At 45.0% G+C, this 16,657-nt stretch overlaps 1 protein-coding gene across 8 annotated transcripts in view; it reads right to left on the reverse strand.

The window, feature by feature from the left end:
• The window catches only part of rgl2 (ral guanine nucleotide dissociation stimulator-like 2), a 29,087-nt gene that overhangs the window by 11,052 nt on the left and 1,378 nt on the right, over positions 1-16,657 (reverse strand). The window contains exons 2-10 of one of the 8 annotated variants that reach the window (XM_086217826.1): positions 14,938-15,092; positions 5,680-5,727; positions 4,708-4,791; positions 4,444-4,610; positions 4,058-4,114; positions 2,976-3,172; positions 2,608-2,717; positions 1,061-1,276; positions 42-145 (exon numbers count right to left, since the gene is read on the reverse strand). In XM_086217826.1, the coding sequence (XP_086073952.1) occupies positions 42-145; positions 1,061-1,276; positions 2,608-2,717; positions 2,976-3,172; positions 4,058-4,114; positions 4,444-4,610; positions 4,708-4,791; positions 5,680-5,727; positions 14,938-15,084 (1,130 nt within the window). In that variant the 5' untranslated portion in view covers positions 15,085-15,092. The other 7 variants (XM_086217825.1, XM_086217827.1, XM_086217824.1 and 4 more) reach the window with 7 other exon arrangements.

Raw genomic sequence — 16,657 nt, forward strand, 5'->3', positions numbered from 1 at the left:
CTAATTTCCATCTTTTAAATATGGGTTGTTGAGTCGCTTACCTGTCCGTGTCCTGCCAGGTCCTCCTCAGCCGGTGGATGGGGTTACTCTGCAGGGCCGACACGATGGCGTACAACGAGGAGAAATTCTTCCGGGCACGGCACTCCTGTCCAAAACACACATAGATGAATTCCCTCATTTTCATGCACACTCACGCTGTAAGTGAGACCACCTGTGTGTGTGTGTGTGTGTGTGTGTGTGTGTGTGTGTGTGAGTGTGTGTGTGGCTGGTATTCAGTTACAGCATCACTTGCAGGTGCTGAATAATGTATTCTACTAAAAGGTTTGTCCCACAAGAACCCCGTGCTGAGCATGGAGCAGCACTTTGGCAGCAAACCAGCAATACCTCACTTTGCCATAGAGGATGTTAAGAGCGTGTGAGTGTGTGATGAATAAGACTGAAGAGAAGCTGCTATTCACAGAAAAGAAAGTGACCACAACAACCGAAGGGTGTTTGTTTCTGTTCCAAGCTCTTTGATATTTAGAGGAAGCACTGTGACTATTAGTTAATCCACATTTTCCACTCTAAAGATGTATTTATGCAGATTTTGTCAGCCTCCAGGTCACAAGTTCATGCAGAGCTCATTTCCTATTCAACATCTTAAAGGTGACCTGGAACTGTAAGGCTGCCTTGAGTTTTCAAAATCTCTCCTCTTATCTTCCACCAAACACCACTAAATGCATTCAAAGCTCTTTTGTTAGATCCTGCAGCTCTAATCAGAAAATATTCACGCATCAAGCTGTTAATGTGTTTTTCTTAAAGCTGTTGGTTGAAGTGAAATCCAGCCAGAGCTGCAGCAGCGCTAGGCTATGACTTGTGATGGTATGTGCACAGTCGGAGCAGAGAATGGGATTATAGTTAGAGGATTACTGAGGGTTTATTGTAGGAAAATGCACAGTTGAGGCTTTTGGAAGCCCTGTAACCTCCACTGTATTTCAAAAAGAATCCCATTTCTCAGTTCTAGCTTGTTTATGCACTCGCATACTTGCATTTGTTTGACCTTCCATTCTTTCATACCGACCTCTGCCACGCTGATCCACTTCTCCAGTAGTCGAGCTCTCTGCTGGCTGCGCAGCTTAGTGGGCCAAAGGCAGGATGCGAGAACTGCGTTGGCCAACTTGTTGAACTGACGTACAGTGGCCCGGACGGACCAACAAACACCCTCCCGCCCTTTCTTATCCCTCTGAGACCACAACGAGCCAAGGCAGTGGTAGGGCACCAGACGGACGAAGAGCTCCTGAGGGAGATGGGAGGTAGTCTGGGTAAATCTCGCTCCCCCTGCATCGCTTTATCAAAGCATCTGACCTGCACTGCGAGGTCTTCCTGCTTGTATTTCCTGTTGACGGAGTTTCTTTGGGTGGTGGTCTGACGGGCTTAGTGGCTTAATGCTCCAGCTTCCAAAAAGATGTAACTGTGTTTTCTGCAGCAACCATTCAATACTGTATGTTTCCATTATGCTGAAGTACACACACACACACACACACACACACACACACACACACACACACACACACACACACACACATCTATATCTATATCTATAGATATAGATATAGATATGTATTCCTGTTGCAGGTCTGGAGTCAGTTTGCCTGCATCTGTGAGGATTCAGGAGCGGGTCGTGTTCATGCATTCAGTCCAGACTCACCTCATCTCTGTGCTTTAATGTTTACGGTTCACTTTCTTTTTCCACATCACACCCGTTTTATTTTCTTGTTGAATCAAACATTTGTGTTGCCGCTCTGTTTAAATATGTGTCCATGTGGCAAAAACATGGAGTGAAACTATGAAGGAAATGTACCCAAAAACGTTGGCAGTGACTGTTACTATTAAAAATGTATCAATGGAGCAAGTCACATTCTGCACGTTTCCTCATCAGATCATCAGTTTTTGTAAGAGAATAATGGATGTTGCATGCAGAGTGACTTGGCAGATGAGGAGCCTCGACTCGCTCTAAATGCAGAGTTTAGAAACATGGTTGGGGAAAGAAGTCGAGAGTGCTGCTGCTGATGCTTTCAGGTAGGGAGGATAAATGGACGGCGCACGGTACGGAAGCCTGGAGTGGCCATAGAGAGAAATAAAACATTTTATGTGAGAAACGAGAGAGAAAAATATCTTGAAGACACACAATCTAACTTGTTGCCTCAGTTTAATCATTGCGGTCACGAGATATAACTCCTTCAAACATATACGCGCCTAACTTGAGGGAACAGCTGATGTCTTGTGGCCACAAAGTCATAAAGCTGAGGGAAAAATTTGCTTGATTGTAATTATTTATTCATGTGTGCAGCCTCACTAGCAGATGTCATATCTCCACCGTACTCAATTAGTGTTGGTGGTGGTATTAAACCACACTTTCTGTTACCACGGTAACACGTCTCCAAATAATCTAGGGCTCATATTTAATGGTGACAACAGGAAATCACACAAGAGGATTTGACCTGAGAGGCTGAATGTCTCTGAGCTGCGCAGCGCTGCGGACAGCCACACGCGCACGCGCAGTATCTTTGATCAATCATCAATTTTGGTTCATGTCGCCGTGGAAAAACGGCTCAGAGATCAACTCACAGTCTCGATCCTGGTGAGCTGCTCAGCGACGACGCCTGCGCGGAACCCCAGGATGTTGGTGGGTTCAAACTTGGCTGCATCGGGAGGAGGGCTGGCAGAACTCTTGTGATCTGCAGAGATCCAAGAAAACCAGGCACCACATGCTTCAGTTCATAATAAACACTGTTGTTTATCGACTCCTGGTGTCACGTGATCATGTTAATCTTCTCTGAGTGCAGCATAATCACTTCCTCCTGATATCCACTTTAATATCAAGTGACCTCAGGAAACTCAGAGGAAAATGAATAAGTATTTAATTTTTTGCAAGCAAATATACAATAAATCAAATAAAAACTGTTCGCTGTCAGTTCTACACTCAATATACCGACCTTGGCGCGTGTCAGCTAGCAGGGCTTTCTCGCTCAGCTCCTCAGCTATCCCGAGGAGGCCAGCACGGAGGTCGGTTGCCGACGGGGAGTCTTGAGGGAGGAGGGGAGCCAGTCGCAGGAGACGAGAGGGTTCCCTTAAACCTCTGAAGTCTTCAGGGTACTCCGAGAGCCAGGCGCTGAACACCGTACTCACTGCTCTGCATGGAGGGAGGAGGGACGTGGAAGAGCGCTGTCACTCTCACTGTTCTGCTCTTAACCACGGGCTGATGTATGCATGAGTATGGGACAACGCTTTTTACTGGAAGAATATCACATGATTCAGCTCCCGCCGGGGGCTTGACATGGATGTTTTATGAGTATGACGAGATACGGAGGGAGTTTTTAATTCTAGACGTGCAAATTTTGCAAATGAATCCTTGATTTTTGCGGGAGCCACAGAAGAGAGATCATTTTGCTCTCTGAATGCAGTTTTCACCAAATTTTATAATAATTTTACTTAATCTCTTGAACAATCTACACAATAAAATTCCACCAGACCAGGACGCTCTACATGTTTTCTGTAACATTTATGCGCTAAATCCAGTATGAGATGTCCATATCAATACCATTTTATTAGGATTTAATAACATGATATTTGAATCCCACATGAATATACGACCTGACTTCGGCATCTCTCGGCTCATTGTTTTGTTTTTTAGTGACTTTATTTCTTCTATTTAATAAGAATTAAAGTCACACACAGCAGTAAAAGACAGATGTTCCAAACTGATTAAAGTCAAAGCACCAAAAAGACAAGATGTTCCTTCAGGAGCTGGGGAGACCAAACCAGAGCCAAGTGAATATACTACTACTACTACTACTACTACTACTACTACCACTACTACTACTACTACTACTACTACTAATAATAATAAGAATAATGTGTGATCTTTTTCTTCTTTTTTGGTTTATTATTTATCAAACCCAGTTCTTTTCTTTCTTTCTTTTTGAAGCGGATAATTGACGGCACCATGTTGCAACTCTGGTAACTAAGGATTCCTTTGCAGCGACAAAGATCTTGACGAGCGCTTCCAAGCACTCACTTGTTAAAAGACTGTCTCGTCTGGCTCCTCTCACCGTCTCCTGGTGGGTCCTCCAATCTGACGAAACCAAAAGCAGAGAAATGTTACTTTCACTGCACTTCTCTTTCCTTATAGTTGGACGTTTCAATCTTCCAGATCCAGTGGAGTTTGAAGTATTGTGGTTGCAGAGAGCTGATACTGGTACGATGTTCTGCTCCTCCGGTTCAATCCGTCTATGATGTCACGACTTCAGACTGCATAAATCCAACCAGACAAGCTACTGACAGCTGCTGACATCACTGCTCCCACACCCGCTACGCTCCTTCCTATTGACCGTGTTCGTCTTTGTGTCGTCTTGCTTCCCGAGAGTGAAACTCGCTCTGCTCAGAGGGGAAACTCTTTCCTACCTGTCAGTGAGGATGTCCAGCACTCTTTCTGTGGAGGTGAAGGATCGATAGGTGGAGAGGAAGATGGTGATGAAGGAAGAGTCTCCCAGTGAAAAGGAGTGAAGGAGGTGGAGGACCAGCTTTTCTTCTGTTCCTGCTTTCACACACTGGGAACGAGAAAGGGAGGACTGGAGGGGGGATGCGGGAGGAAAAAGAGAGGAAGATGCTGCTGCTGAGACTTTTCCTGTTGTGTGCGTCACACAGGCTGTCAGATCAGTCACTTACTATCGAGTTGGTGGGGGCGCCATGCTGCTGTTTGACCACCACTGTGTAGATCACACCATCCTCTTCCTCCTCCACCACAGTGGACTGTGCAGAGCAGAGAAATCGGGTCAAAACAAGTGATCGTCTGTTTTCTTTATTCCTCTGTTTCAGCATGCAAGCTCTACATGGCGGATCACAGCCAATATTCCTCATAAAACCTCTCAAACACTCACGATCAGTTGGCAGTCTGGGCTAACACGCACGGGGCTGTCATGGCTGGATCCGACCCACGCTAGCTCTCTGCAGTGTTGCCAGGTTGAGTGGCCCTCCAGAGCTCCAACTGAGAGACGAAACAGCCACCAAACTGGCAACACTTGCACTTGCAACAGAGTGTAGTAGCAGCGATGTGGCTCGTCTGCTAGCTGCTGCGATGTCAACTGAATAAAAATGAATTTACAAACCAGGCGAGCCGACACAAAACGAGGAAGACGAAGACTAAGCGATTGAAAAAAAAAATCCACAGCAACAGACGCCATGTGCTGACTGCAGGAACCTCTGACGTCATCAGGTGGCACAACCATCACAACTTCTCCAAAATTTTACAAAGACTCTTGCCCAGAATTACTATTTAAGTTCTAGTCAAGTGTTCGGACCGTGATCCCAGGAGGAAAACCAGACATCATCTGGGTGGCTCTCTTCCTCACGGTCATACCATCACCCTGTGGTACTACACTACATGTCACATCACCCACTGACTGGGTGGGTGCTGGTTTTCTGGCCCCCAGCCCCGACCTCAGGCGCCGTAGCAAAAAAAAAAAACCAACATAAAATCAAGCTGCTTGAACTCATTTCCTACATGCTAAATGGAGCTCTACTGATCCAAATTTGCCTCGGGGAAAGTCCCTGACACAGTTTCCCACTTCTATACTGCTGCTGGCTCACATGGTCTGGATCCTGTGAATGCTGCAATGTTCAACACAGTCAAAGCCTTACCAGATCCAGAGGACAGTACCAGGTGGTCTTCATCGGTGAGGACTCCCCCTGAGGCGGAGACAGACATGGCAACACCAATAATGCACACATTTGATCTGTATACATATTCTCCATCCTCACAAACCAGTATCTTAAACCAGCGAGCATCAGTTTTCAGTTTAGGTGGACTTTGGCGCCCCCTCAGGCCAAAACTAGACCTGACGAAGCAATTGCTAGCCAGATCTGGATCTGCCTGCTTCTGGCTAGCAAACGTTCAGTTTAAACGAAGCAGCACAAAAATGACAAATTAATGTTTTTATTTAATTCATGGATTAATTGATATTTGATTATCTCTGGTTTGATGTGGATAAAAGCTTATTAGCAGCAAACCACATACAAACAAGGAGCAGAAAAAACACAGACGACGTTGACAAAAAGATTAATAAGGAAGATTCATAATGTTCATTCATAACTGACAAAACCCTTTAAACGATGCTCTACAGACCAGTACAACCAGCCAGCTTTGACACACAGCTGTTGGAACTACCACCACTACTACTAACACTAGTACTGCTACTGGAGCTTGATGACTTATTGATACTGCAAACTTGCATCGCAATAACGTCCTCAAAGTGAGGTTCGTCCATGACAGTGACTTTTGTCACACACACACACACACACACACACACACACACACACACACACACACACACACACACACACACACACAACTCACTGATATCTTTCCATTCGCTGACACCTCCAGTTATCCTCCGTCTGCCCTTTTTGTTTACAACTGCAGCGCCGATCAATATCACCCGACACTTCTCCTGGCATTTTCTGTAACTTTCCACGCTAAAAAATGTATGAGCCAAACACTGACTCCACGCTGTGAAGTCATCCTGATGTCTGCTGGAACCTAAAGACGACATTCGCAGGTTCACATCCGTCGTGAGTCAACTGTTTTGACCTTGCGTTCGAATACGAGCAACACCTTGGAAACATGTCCCAAACAAAGACGTGGAAATCACTCATCACTCTCACAACCTTTTTTTTTTTTTTTTTTCACTCTTCATCAGCTTCATGGTACGAATGGCTTATCATTCACTGCATTTTCATTCATTTTGCGTGTGAGAATTTAAGGTCACAGTATAAGCCAAGAGACATATTAGAACAGAGAGCAAAGGTGAAGTGAGCCGTAGCCACTGCCTGAGCTCTGCTACTCGCCCTGCACACACTTTAGTGCAATTAATAGCAATAAGCACGTGTTAGCTTCTATTAGCCTTGTTCAAATTACCTTGACTTGACTTGATCGAAGGTCAAGCGGGCCTCCAAGCAGACGCTCTTTGGATTCAGAAAACTGCCCGGCTGCATTGAATGTAAGCGCCTGAATCAAACCTGTTATTCTACCTCCTATCTCTGTGTACTTGCACGCAATTCTGCCAGAGATTCTATCTTTTCCATGACAGCTACCCTGCATGCACACTCAAAACAGACGTGTTACCTTTTGTCTAGCGAGTCCAGACAGGCAGCAAACCCTCAGCTTCCTGGAAATTTTCAGGAAGAAGGGACAATTATGGTGTTCATATTCCCCATTTTCTCTCATCTGTCGTTCTGTCCTTCTTCTTTTCCCCTCTCTGGCTTTGTACTTAGTATCAGGTGACCCAGATCTCTGTGTTTGTGTCTCTATCCTTTGCCTCTCGGAGTAGTATGCTTCTGTCCCACATACGACACACCTGAAGCAGGACCTTAGTCCAGCCCCCGCAAGCCTGCTTCACCTGGGCACACCCATTATGTACACACACATACACACACACACACACACACACACACACACACACACACACACACACACACACACACACACACACACACACACACACAAATACATGCGCACACACACACACACACAAATACATGCACACACACACAAATACATGCACACACATGCGCATTCTTGTACTTGTATCTTTCCGAGGACCTCGACAGCATTCTGTAGCCTCTCACCCTAACCTCAACCATCACAACAACATGTCTGCCCCTGACCCTAAACTTAACCAAATACTAACCCTGACCCGAAAACCAAGTCTGGACCTCGGAAGTTGTGAGGACCGCACAAGATGTCCTCACTTCCCAAAAAGGTCCTCATTCTGTCAGTTAAAGACATCTTCTGGCCCTCACACACACACAGACGCGCGTGTCACAGTTTACAGGACAACACTTTTTACACACTCACCTGCACACACGTGCATGCACACAAGAAACTTGCAAACAAACACGCAAAATAAGACCTTCATCAACACACAGACACACACAGACACACACAGACACAGACACACACACACACACACACACACACACACACACACACACACACACACACACACACACACTCAGCTCAGTGAGAGACAAAGCCCCGCAGCTATTTTCAGAACAATACCCCCTCTCTTTCAGCCTCTCCTGGCTGCTTCACTGCTCGCTCTACCTTTGTAGATGACCTTCCCATGAAGATAAACCAGTTTGACTGAGTATCTGCTTTAATACAACACTGAGCAAAACAGCAGTTAGCTGAGAGGGACGCCACTCATAATCCGGACAGCCTGATCTGCTGTTTGAGCGCTGCAAGGCCTGTAGGCTTGACACGTAATAAATGTTCACACAGCCAAAGCAGGAAGAGAAAAACTGTGTTTATCTAAGGAGCTAATTCTAACTAGATGGAGATGAGTGTGTGTGTGTGTGTGTGTGTGTGTGTGTGTGTGTGTGTGTCTGCAAGCTGGTTAGCTCCTTAGCATATCAGTTAAAATAAAGCAGATACGATGAACCCCAGGACGAGTGTGTAGGATTCTTTCAAGGGGAGCCATTTTGGGGTTGTATTTAACAACATCAGCATAAATCTGTGGTCGAAAAGCTGCTAGTTTGTCACTTTTTCAGTATCATTGTGGGTGAAACTGCAATGAAAACAACACCATTTCTGGACGGTCGTAGAGAAAATCTTTATGCGGCTTAAAGAGTTGTTTTTTTCCCCCTTCAAGGTCTTTAAATTTTCCTTTGCCATTTGGACAGAGACGTTACTGGCTAACTTGTTTGCTATGTGATGTACTGGGAAGAAAGTCTGACCGCAACCAGCACTGGTAAAGGGGCACTGCCACCTATTGTTACAGACGCTGACATGCTTCAGTGAATACATCCCTGCTCACGTATACTAAGACAACAAGAGTGGGCCAATTAAATGATCCGATCAAGCTACAACTGCAGCTCAAATGCAAATGTGCATGTAAACCCACTGAGTGGAGGTTAAAAGCTGCATCGTCAAGCTGTTTGACCATGAACGTTTTGCAAAATGCTACGAAAACTCCAGGAGGTCTTCATAGTTCCACTACGATCAGGGTAATCCACGTTTCTTCATAGTTCCACTACGATCAGGGTAATCCACGTTTGGCCTGAAGTGAGCCAACCGTGTATAAACGGAAGACACATCGGAGGGACGTGTGAAGGAAAAGGAGTCAACATGTTCCTCAAACACTCCAGTGTATTGACTGGAGCAGCTAATGGCCTCACTAGTCAGCTAATGAGCGGCGTCATCCATGGATGCGGTTCACTACTTTGACTATTTGCATGTCTGGCGTCAACTGTCATCCTGCACCAGAACTTCCGGTCCTCATTCGCAAACGCTTTTTTTAAAATTTTGACCACCTCATCGGGTTAGAATGCACATTAAATCTCAGTTATTTGATCCAAGATTTGGGGGAAATGTTGGACTTCAGAAATGTTCTCAGACGTTCAACTGTGTCCGTAAATATTACGTCACCTGACACTCACTCTCCGTTTTCATATTGTCCTGATTTACACTCAATCCAAGTTTCATGAGGAAAAATATACAAAGAAACACTTTTGGCAGTTGAGTCAGAGTTATATAATCTAGGTCATCATGAAATAAGCATGCAGATATTAATACTCCGAAGAAGAATTGATTGTGAATATTTTCATGCCTCTGCACCAGAGAGAGCAAAAGTCTCTTCTCTTGAACAAAATATCTCTGGAACGCCTCAAGGGACTTCCTCAATTTGCCACAAATGTCCACTGGGACTGCAGGATGAACTGAAAGTATTTTGGTGATCAAAGGTCAAAGGTGAAGGTCACTGTCACCGCACCGATCGAACCTGTTCTTGTCAATGGAATCTTTCAGGATTGGCCTCGAAAGAAGTTCTTTAAAACTTCAATCAAATATCAAAAGTCACTCTCACCTCAGATGAACGCAATACCACGAGGGAAGTCGTTCAATTATAGTACACTCAGGGGTGGCTTGACTTGATGCGCAAAGGTCAAAGGTCACTGTGACAGGCGCACTAGCGGAGGCACATACCCCTGATGTAGCGTATCTTTAGTTTACTCAGTTTTAATCTGCCTGACGAGAGTCAGGCGTGTAACTTTATACGAGATAAAAATAGATGCCAACAGACGTGTGTTACAGACGTACGTGAACGCAGCAGTGTGATTAACAACAGTCTGCCACTAATGAGCCCCACTGAGATATAAAAAAACAAAACAATTGCAAACAAGGTTTTAAATATAGTTTTTATCCATAAAATCCCATCATTTCTCCCTTTTGTTGCAGTCGTATTGAAATTAAGGCTTAAAAAAAAAAAAAAAAAAAAAAGGCTGATTCCTCTGTGGTGATCTTGTACGTCTTAACCAAAGACTCTAAATAAATCTTCTTTTCCTCAGTTTCCTTTTTCCAGTCAGAGCTGCGGTATTAAGATCCTTTAGATAAAATTGCAGTCAGTGGAGCATCTATTGAGTTTGGCTTCTGCAACCAGGCAGAATCTGGGTCAGAGAAACCAGCCCTCTCTGTGGAGGAACTCTTAAATGGTAATACACGGCTGTAATTTGGTGCTCAGCTGTCTCAAAGGCTGGTGGATACAGACCCTGATTATAGGTCACGGTTGTGGCAGGAGTTGCTGCTTCACATCAACAGAAAACGACCTTGCTGCTTTTATGCCTGTGTGATTTTTGTTTTGTTTTTTCCCCCAAATTCATCAGGACCAGTGCTGGTTTTTACAACTGATCGATGGATAGCGTTGAAAAATGTGACTCTCTGTCCCTTTTAAAATGGGCTCACGTTTTAGGGCCCTTTTTTTACTAAGCCCCCCCACCCGCCAAGCTCCACGCAGGAAGTGCATAATAAGTGGAGACAAACACAGGAAGCAGGACATGCTGTCATGTTGCGAGGTTATTTTTTTTTTCCTCTCTGGTCTTCTCCTCCGTCACAAGTCAGGGCTACATCAGCCTCTCCTCCTGAACAACTACATCAGCTATGGCACCAGAAAAGCACCGGGAAGGAAGCCGACTCTCCATTTTCAACCCCCTCCCCCCCCCCCCCCCCCGTTCCCAAAAAACAACCCACCGTTTTCCTTAAACAAATCAATGCTGCTGTGCTTCCGCTGTGCCAAAAAACACCGTCTTTGAACAAATATACCAAACAGGGGGTCATAAATACATCTTCTGAAGCTTTATTTAAAGATAACCATTGTGTATTTTGGAGTGTTCCACAACCACAACCCCTTCCTTCCTATCTTTCTCTCCTCTCTTCTCAGACCTTAATCTACGTATCCCTTGATGCCCGTTATCTGCCCTCTTTCAAGTAAAACACTGTGGTGCTCAACTCCAAGCTCCTCTCTTCCCCATAGATGACAAACCTCGCTTGGAATACTCTGTTAAACGTCAGATGCCTGTCGTGGCTTGCAGGTTTAGTTTGTTAGAAACGGTTTTTGGAGTGGAAAAAAAAAATTGTTGTCAAGGTATAATTATGATTTTTTTTTTTTTTTTTTTTTTTTTTTTTTAATATTTCAATAAGCGTGGTGCAGTGGTCAGCACTGTCGCCTCACAGCCAGAAGGTTCTGGGTTCGAGTCCCGGCTCGGGTATGGGTTCTTCCTGTGTGGAGTCTCCATGTTCTCCCCGTGTCTGCATGGGTTCTCTCTGGTACTGTGGCTTCTTCCCACAGTCCAAAAACATGCAATTGGGGACGAGGCTGATTGGATTCTCTGACCGTAGGTATGAATGTGAGTGTGAATGGTTGTTCGTCTCTGCATGTTGGCCCTGCGATGGACTGGCGACCTGTCCAGGGTGAATCCTGCCTCTCGCCCGTTGACGCTGTGATAGGCTCCAGCCCCCCCGCGACCCTTAATGTGTAGGAATAAGCGGAAGACAATGGATGGATGGATTTCAATAAGCTTTTGCTTTATACTTCACGCCCCAAATCAAAAGTCTTGTTAGCTAAGCTGTCACTGGTGTCATGAATATTCATAATCGTGTTTGGTTAACAGACAATTTGGGATATTTCAGCTGCTGTTTCGAGTTGGTGGAAATGGAGTGCCATTGGCGTCAAGCTAAAAATACGTGGCTGGCTCTTTCTGAATTCTGCTGAAACAACAAACTGATGCAATGCTGCAGCCCCTTGAGGAACAAAGTAGTTCTACTTTATGTTGAAAGTACAAACTGACAAGTCCAGGCTGTAATTTTCTCCGTTGAAAAAAAAGTAGCATCTCATCATCTTATAAATTCTTCTTCAAATTACTGCGTTATTTATATTGTTTCATAAAAACTTCAGAAAGCTTGTTCGTGTCGGACGAGGGGTGGCCAAAAATACATGGACGGACAAAATTTCCCCAGAGTTTTCCAGAGTGAAAGACTCCAACCTGAGAAGGACAGACCCCAAGTTTGCTCCCAGGAGAGCGTCGGAGAACTCAGCCGCTGATGTTGGGCGTCGAGGCCTGAATGGCCTGAATGGAAAGACGTGTTTCGATTGATCCCACAGGAGCTAGACAGGGTTGAGGTCAGAGCTCTGGAAAAAACCATTTCTGTATGGCAGTTGTTTGTGTGCACAAAGCCATTGTGACATTTAAGGGCCTTGTGTTTCCTCGGCATACAAAACAACTGAGCGTTAGCCATTCACGGTATCTAATGCTGCTTTTCTGTGGAACACAATTGATAGTCAGATGAATTAATTCATTAGCAAACCACTTGGGATGCTGGAAACAAAGCATGGAAGTCACCTAAAAATGATCCGTGTCTAGAAAAGTGTCTGACTATGACGTTGTGAGATTCCACGGACATTCCAAACGCATCAACATCCTCTGTCTTCCACCCGCCGTCTACGGAGAAGTGGGCAGCATCCAGGTAGCAGCTCTGGCTCTCTCTACCACTGACACTGAAGCACCTACACCAATAAGAAGTCTCGGCTTCATCAAAAACAGTCACGGAACCGGGGTTTCTAGCTTCTCTTGCGTTATCATCTTGCTGTATAACAGATGCGCATCATCATCAAACGGCAGAAGCCACCTCTCAGACTAAAGGAGTGACCTTTAAACATGACGTAAGCCTGATTTTTAGATGAATCATTGAGAAAAACAATTGTTGAGAAAAGCAATTGAGAAATGCAAAGTTCATTATTAGCATTTGTTGTTGATTAAGCATGCGTTCAGGCTTAATTTTCATCCCAGTCAATGAAATTGAACCTGAAAACACCATTTGTTGATGTAAGTTTCCTTCATTAAAGATTGAGCAAGTGGCCATATTGGATTTCACTTGGCTGACTGTCCTTAGAGACGGCCTGTGATACTGGATACTGTTTATACGGAGAGCAGGTGTACACTGCATCGACCGGCCAAACTGCTCCATACATTATTTACTCAGAAGTCCAGCGTGACTCAAGATGTGGACAGAGGAAGTATGCTCATTCGGAAAGAGCCAGCACAGCTTTTTTTGTTGTCTATTTATACAGCAGTGAGGAGTTTCTTGAGGTCTAGTGTGAAGTAAAAGCAATGAGGCACAAGCAGATCACGTGTGGCTGGTCCAAGAGAGTCGGTCAGTAGATCATGACTCAGAGAAATCTCTTAGCGGCGGGGCTATAATTGAAGTGTGAAGTTTTCCTCCCCACAGGCACGGGAGAGGAAATCAACCTCCTTGTCAGCCGGAGCACTGCTAACGTTAATTCCGGTTCTGTTAGACTGTCGGTACTGGCGGACCCGGATCAGAGGGTTTGCTCAGTCAAGACCAGCTGTCACACTGTGTCCGCTGATGTTTTTTGGGGTTGCAGTGAGGTTGCTTCAAACACTCATCCATACTTGATCAATTCAGGCAACACATTGGGTGCATTAGCGAGCGTCCTAGAGGTCATCCAGCCCCGGCGGACACGCGGTCCGCATCACAACAGCTTCCTCCCGGAATGAGCGATGCTCTTGGTTCTATGTTTTCTATCGTTTCGACCACCTTATACTCTTTCCGCCCCTTAAGTACAAAAACTCTGGTTTTTAACTTTTGATCACGGCTGTTATTCTTTCGAAGCATTTTCTGCAACTAAGCAACCAACCACAGAGCAGACAATCTGCTTCCTGTTTACACCGGCTGGTGAATGTCCATTGTGTGTGAACGGTCACATAACAGGCAAAGTGCACAAGTATGGACGAAGATGAATTCTGAAAGGACGCCAGAAAGACTTTTATTTTATCTTTTTTTTTGCCTTAAGGTGCTGTTTTAATGAAAAACATATCAGTGTGGATGAAACCTAAAACAGCTTGTTGGAGCCAACCGATGAATGTATTCCAAGAGCAAACTCATCATTTGTGAAAGAAGAATACCTGAATGATACTCTGCGTTTGTGTGGACACAGCAACCATCTGTGACTCAACGCCTCTCATCATCAACCCGCCAATCATTGACTCAGGTGAGAGGTCATGAGAAACGAACCTGTGCAACGAACCTTTCAACTTTTTCCTATTCATCATTATTCTTTTTTTTTTTTTTTTTTCCCTTTTCAGCAGGAGTGTGTAGAACAACTGCTGCTGAAGGCCCTTTGATAAGAATGAGCAAAAGAAGTCGGTGCTAAATATAGTTTGGTTGAATTTATTAGATTTAAGCTTAACTAAAAAACTACAAACGTCACTTTTCTATGGCACCTCCCCCCCCCAACGTCTGAATCACATGGACTGTTCCCTCAGGCTTTGTTGCAAACCAAGCGATTGCGTCTGCTGTTTATTGTAGATTGTAATGAGAACTCCTCTACATGCACCCAGCCAACGGAGCTTCAACACCTGAGCAGTTCTAATAACACATCCACAGCCCAGTCGTATAATTGAGTAAACAGAAGAAGAAGAAGAAGAGGAAGAAGAAGAAGAAAAACCCTCCTAAAGTACATAATTAGTCACTGTCAATACTCAAACATCCCCTCCAACAAAGCTGTGGGAAAACGAGCTCGGCTGAGGAGGAGAACGCGCACTCACCTGTGAGGTTTCCAGGTCACAGCCGTCGTCCCCCCTCCCTGATGTGTTGCTATCAGGGGTCAAGGGCCTGTAGCCAATGAGAGGCACATCCTTAGACTCCACCCCTGGCAGGTCATAACCACCTGTTCTCATGTTACGGGGGAGCATGATGCCAGCTGCTGCAGACATGGAGAACATAAGAGGTGTTTCATTGACTCGTCATTTAAAGGTGCCATGTGTAGGATTTGGTCGACTGTTGAATTCAAACTCCACAATTAAAAGCAATAAACTGCCCCATGAGTACCATGTGGGCACAATATGGTGAATTTACTTCCATTTTTGTTGGTCAATGCATCGCCAGGTCCATTTCATCTTGCTTTACGAAGATCAGGTATCAACGAGAAACACTGTTATAAAGTTTTAGTACTCAGGAATGTGTGCCTGCCAGAGGGATCTCTTGACCTCGAATCATTCTCAAGTCCCAGTTTGAAGAATGACAAAAATCTGACGACCAACTGAAGTCAAGCTTTCACAGTGGCCACTGAGCCGCAAAAAAAGACGAGTGAATTAGTGGCTCGGTCCGAGGTTTCAGACAGAGTGTGGCAAATTGGGGGTCAGTTTTAGCCCGGCAATATTCCTCCTCCAAGGGTACACTTATTGCCGCCTCAACTACGATGTAAATCCAAGCTGTCACTGTGCTGGCTCGTTCTGAGGTGGGCGGAGGTGTTGATGCTCACAACACCTCCGAGACTGTCAACACTGACGCTGCTGCCAGCCAGAGCGGCGAGCTGCTGTTTTGAATCGTACGGATTGTCACGGGGCTGAATATTCTCCCAATGCATCGTCATGGCGAGAGGACCGTGGAGAACCACCTGACGGGACCGTGAAGAATGGTTTGTTGTATGAAAAGGTCGCGGAGGGGCTTGGTCGACGTGGCCATCGCCGGATGACGAAACGCCACCAGCAAGTTGAAAAACTTGCGAAAAAAAAGTACCACCAGTTCTGTGACCACGACAGCAGCAGCGGCAGAGGGAGGCTGCACAGCTTCGCACTGCACGTCACGTCACATGTTTACGCCCACACAAGTGGCGGCTTTTTTGGAAAGAGGAATATTACGCCCCCATTTCTCACAGACAAGATGGGCAAAATCCCGCCTCTACCTTGCCGCGTATTTGGCGCATTCTCTGTCTGAAAGGGGCGAAGGAAAGAGAGTTTGGAATTTAAATGAGGCGCCAAAATTGGTCAGGACAACACTGCTAATTTCCTGTCTTCATGTTGGGCATCGGGTTGCTCTGCTAATTTCTTTCTGGTTTATTTACTATATGCAGTTGTAACTGGGCAGTTTTCATCCTTTCGCGTTGGACTGAAGAAAATTGAATGTCCTGAGTGGTACTAAGAGCTGGGACGGACCAGCGCTACCTGGTTAGCATGCTAACATCCAGATGGTGACACATCTTTAGCGTCAAGTCAAAACCGTTACTTCTTCACATTCTACTAATAATTTCAGTTAAGTTTTAAAATTAAAAAAAATAAAAATAAAAACAAGAACAATAAAAAAAATATTTTATGCCATTTCTGTTTTGTAGGCAAATACGCACAAAACATGTTCTTTGGCTTATTCCTTCATTAGTTATATCACTCATACCTGAAGCTACAACAATTTATAAGTTGCAATTACGCTAAATTGTAGGTTTTTTTGGCCTGTGGGGGGTTGTCATCACATCCAGAGAAAACCCACAGT

Source organism: Aulostomus chinensis, chromosome 11 (assembly GCF_037954235.1).
Source record: "Aulostomus chinensis isolate RoL2024-O1b breed Wild chromosome 11, RoL_Achi_v1.0, whole genome shotgun sequence".
Lineage (NCBI taxonomy): Eukaryota > Metazoa > Chordata > Actinopteri > Syngnathiformes > Aulostomidae > Aulostomus > Aulostomus chinensis.